The 2,285-nt window shown below is 36.5% G+C and overlaps 1 protein-coding gene across 1 annotated transcript; it reads right to left on the minus strand.

The window, feature by feature from the left end:
• Positions 1-978: 978 nt before the first annotated feature.
• LOC114316120 (putative receptor-like protein kinase At2g30940) lies at positions 979-1,817 on the minus strand. The gene is made up of 3 exons (XM_082918578.1): positions 1,472-1,817; positions 1,196-1,362; positions 979-1,062 (listed from the first exon to the last, which is right to left on the minus strand). The coding sequence occupies exons 1-3, from the start codon at positions 1,815-1,817 to the stop codon at positions 979-981; spliced, it is 597 nt and encodes a 198-aa protein (XP_082774704.1).
• Between the last annotated feature and the right edge of the window lie 468 nt (positions 1,818-2,285).

Genomic DNA, 2,285 nt, shown 5'->3' on the forward strand with positions numbered 1-2,285 from the left:
TTAATTTTTAGTTAAGTTTATAGCCATGAATCATAAAATCAATTTTTGTTGGAAAGATCATTATTTTTAAAAAAGATGACTTTATTCTTTAATAAAAAATAAATGATGTTTATCTTTTGTTCAAATCATCTAGTTGGTTAGTGTTAGTAAATGATTAGGGTTAAGAATGAATGGTCATAAAATAAAAGGTTAGTTGTAACACTTGTATGTTTTAATCTATTGGAGTTGTTGTATCTTGATTTTGGAGGAATACAATTTGATTTAGCCTTGTTGGGAACTTAGAAATTCTGTTTTGGTGTCGACACCATGGGTTCCTGGGGTCAACACCACCTTGTTGCCCTATTCTTGGTGCCTTTACTGGTTTTTAGGGTCGGCACCACTGGTTCCAAGGGTCGACCCTTATGTGCTATTGAATTTGGAATTAGCTGCTGAAATTTAGGGTCGATACCAAGAGTTCCAAGGGTCGACCCATGTCTGCAGCAAACATTAGTGTCTCAGCTTTTCTTCTTAAGGGTCGACACCACTGTCTTAAGAGTCAACCACTGCGTGTTATTTCCAGAATTTTGGGTTCGACTAGGCCCTAATTTTGGGGGGTTTTGGACTTATTCTTTTCAATGATCTTATGGCTACTTTTCTGCTACTATAAATGGATCCAAAACACTTCTGTCTCATTATTTTCTTCTCTTTTTTCCTCTTAAACCGTGAGTCTCTCTTCTTTCTCTCTAAACTCAACTTTTTTCCACTTGGATTTTTAGATCTATTCACCTACAAGCATCTTCTCACCTGGGTCCTTTGAGAAAGGTTGTAGATCGTATCAAGGGCTTTCTTTTGATCCAAGAGCTTCGAGGCTTCATTAACTTTGGGCTTCTCTGAGTTTTCTTTTCACTTTTTTGAGGTAAGGATACTTTTACCCTAGTAGTTCCTTATTATGAAGAGATTTCATGGTGTTGTTGTGACTTATGAACTAATTTGAGGATATTACTGGATTAAACCCATGTTGTTACTAGAGATTGGTAAGGCTTGTTTTAGCTGCAGCCATGTAGATTTCTCAAATCCAAAGATCTATACAACCAGGGAAGGAAAAAAAATGAAAAAAAAGGAAACGTGGTTGAGAAGAAAGAAAAGAAATCAGAGGCTATGAATTTAGAACCAAAACATTTATCTCACAAGATTTCTCTGATTTTGGGATATTTACCAGTGGCTCTAAGTCAAAATTCAGGAAAATATTGCATGGCCGCAAGTCACCATGAACAATAGGGCCCCGAGGACATCCTTCGTGCATGTATCGAATACCTTGACCAATTCCTATTGCTATCTTTATTTTTTCTTGAAATGTCAATTTGACCTGCTTTCCCTTTAATCCTGCTCCAGAAAAGACAAATCAATACACATAGCACCTTTCTTTCATGTTGGAAGGCTTTATTTATTATGATACGATATGATCTAGGTGAAAAAGATGAAAACAACTTACCATGGATAAATCTGTCCAGTATCCATCTTCTGGTAAAAGGATAGACAACTACTGTAGCACTTTCGCCCTTGTGGTAACCAATCAACCCCTGTATATTTTTGTGATGCAGAGTCAAGGCTGCTTTCTTTTCAGCTTCGACATTGTAGTCAAATTGTCTGGTGAATCTTTTAACCAGAACTCTGCAGTGATGATCACTTAAATACCCACAATATGACTTGCAACTGTCATTCTCATCCACGCAAGTCATTCTTGTGAACCCACCTGTTATTTCTTCAACCTCAGCCCAGCTTAGTTGCAATGGCATTCTCACCACGAGATTGACTTTAGAAAATCCACTGGAGGACATATTATCATCATCCGAAACAGAGCCTTTCCCGGGCAACTCCACCTTTCTTGGACTAATGCTTTTGTTTTATAAGAAATTGAGAGAGATTGAGAGAGCAAATATTAGCTCTGTGTTTTTGATGTGTATTGCAACCAAATGGAACCTCCATTATATAGGAGATGTTTTACAAGACAAAATGATGAACCAATAAAATATACAAATGAAAGCAAAAGGAAAAGAAGGTGTAAAGAAGATGTCTATCTGCCAACAACTATTGCTAGGCTAGCAACAACTAGCTACAGATCAATTACAGATCAATAGAGTATTAAATTATAGGTATAGTATTATAGGTATAGTATTAACATTATTAAATTATAGGTATAGGATTATAGGTATAGTATTAACATTATTAACATCCCCCCTCAAACTCAAGGAGGACAAACATCAACCAACTTGAGTTTGGAGACAAGGTCAACGAAGCGGCCAGGA

The sequence above is a fragment of the Camellia sinensis genome, chromosome 3 (genome assembly GCF_055761805.1).
Source record: "Camellia sinensis isolate YWXY chromosome 3, ASM5576180v1, whole genome shotgun sequence".
Lineage (NCBI taxonomy): Eukaryota > Viridiplantae > Streptophyta > Magnoliopsida > Ericales > Theaceae > Camellia > Camellia sinensis.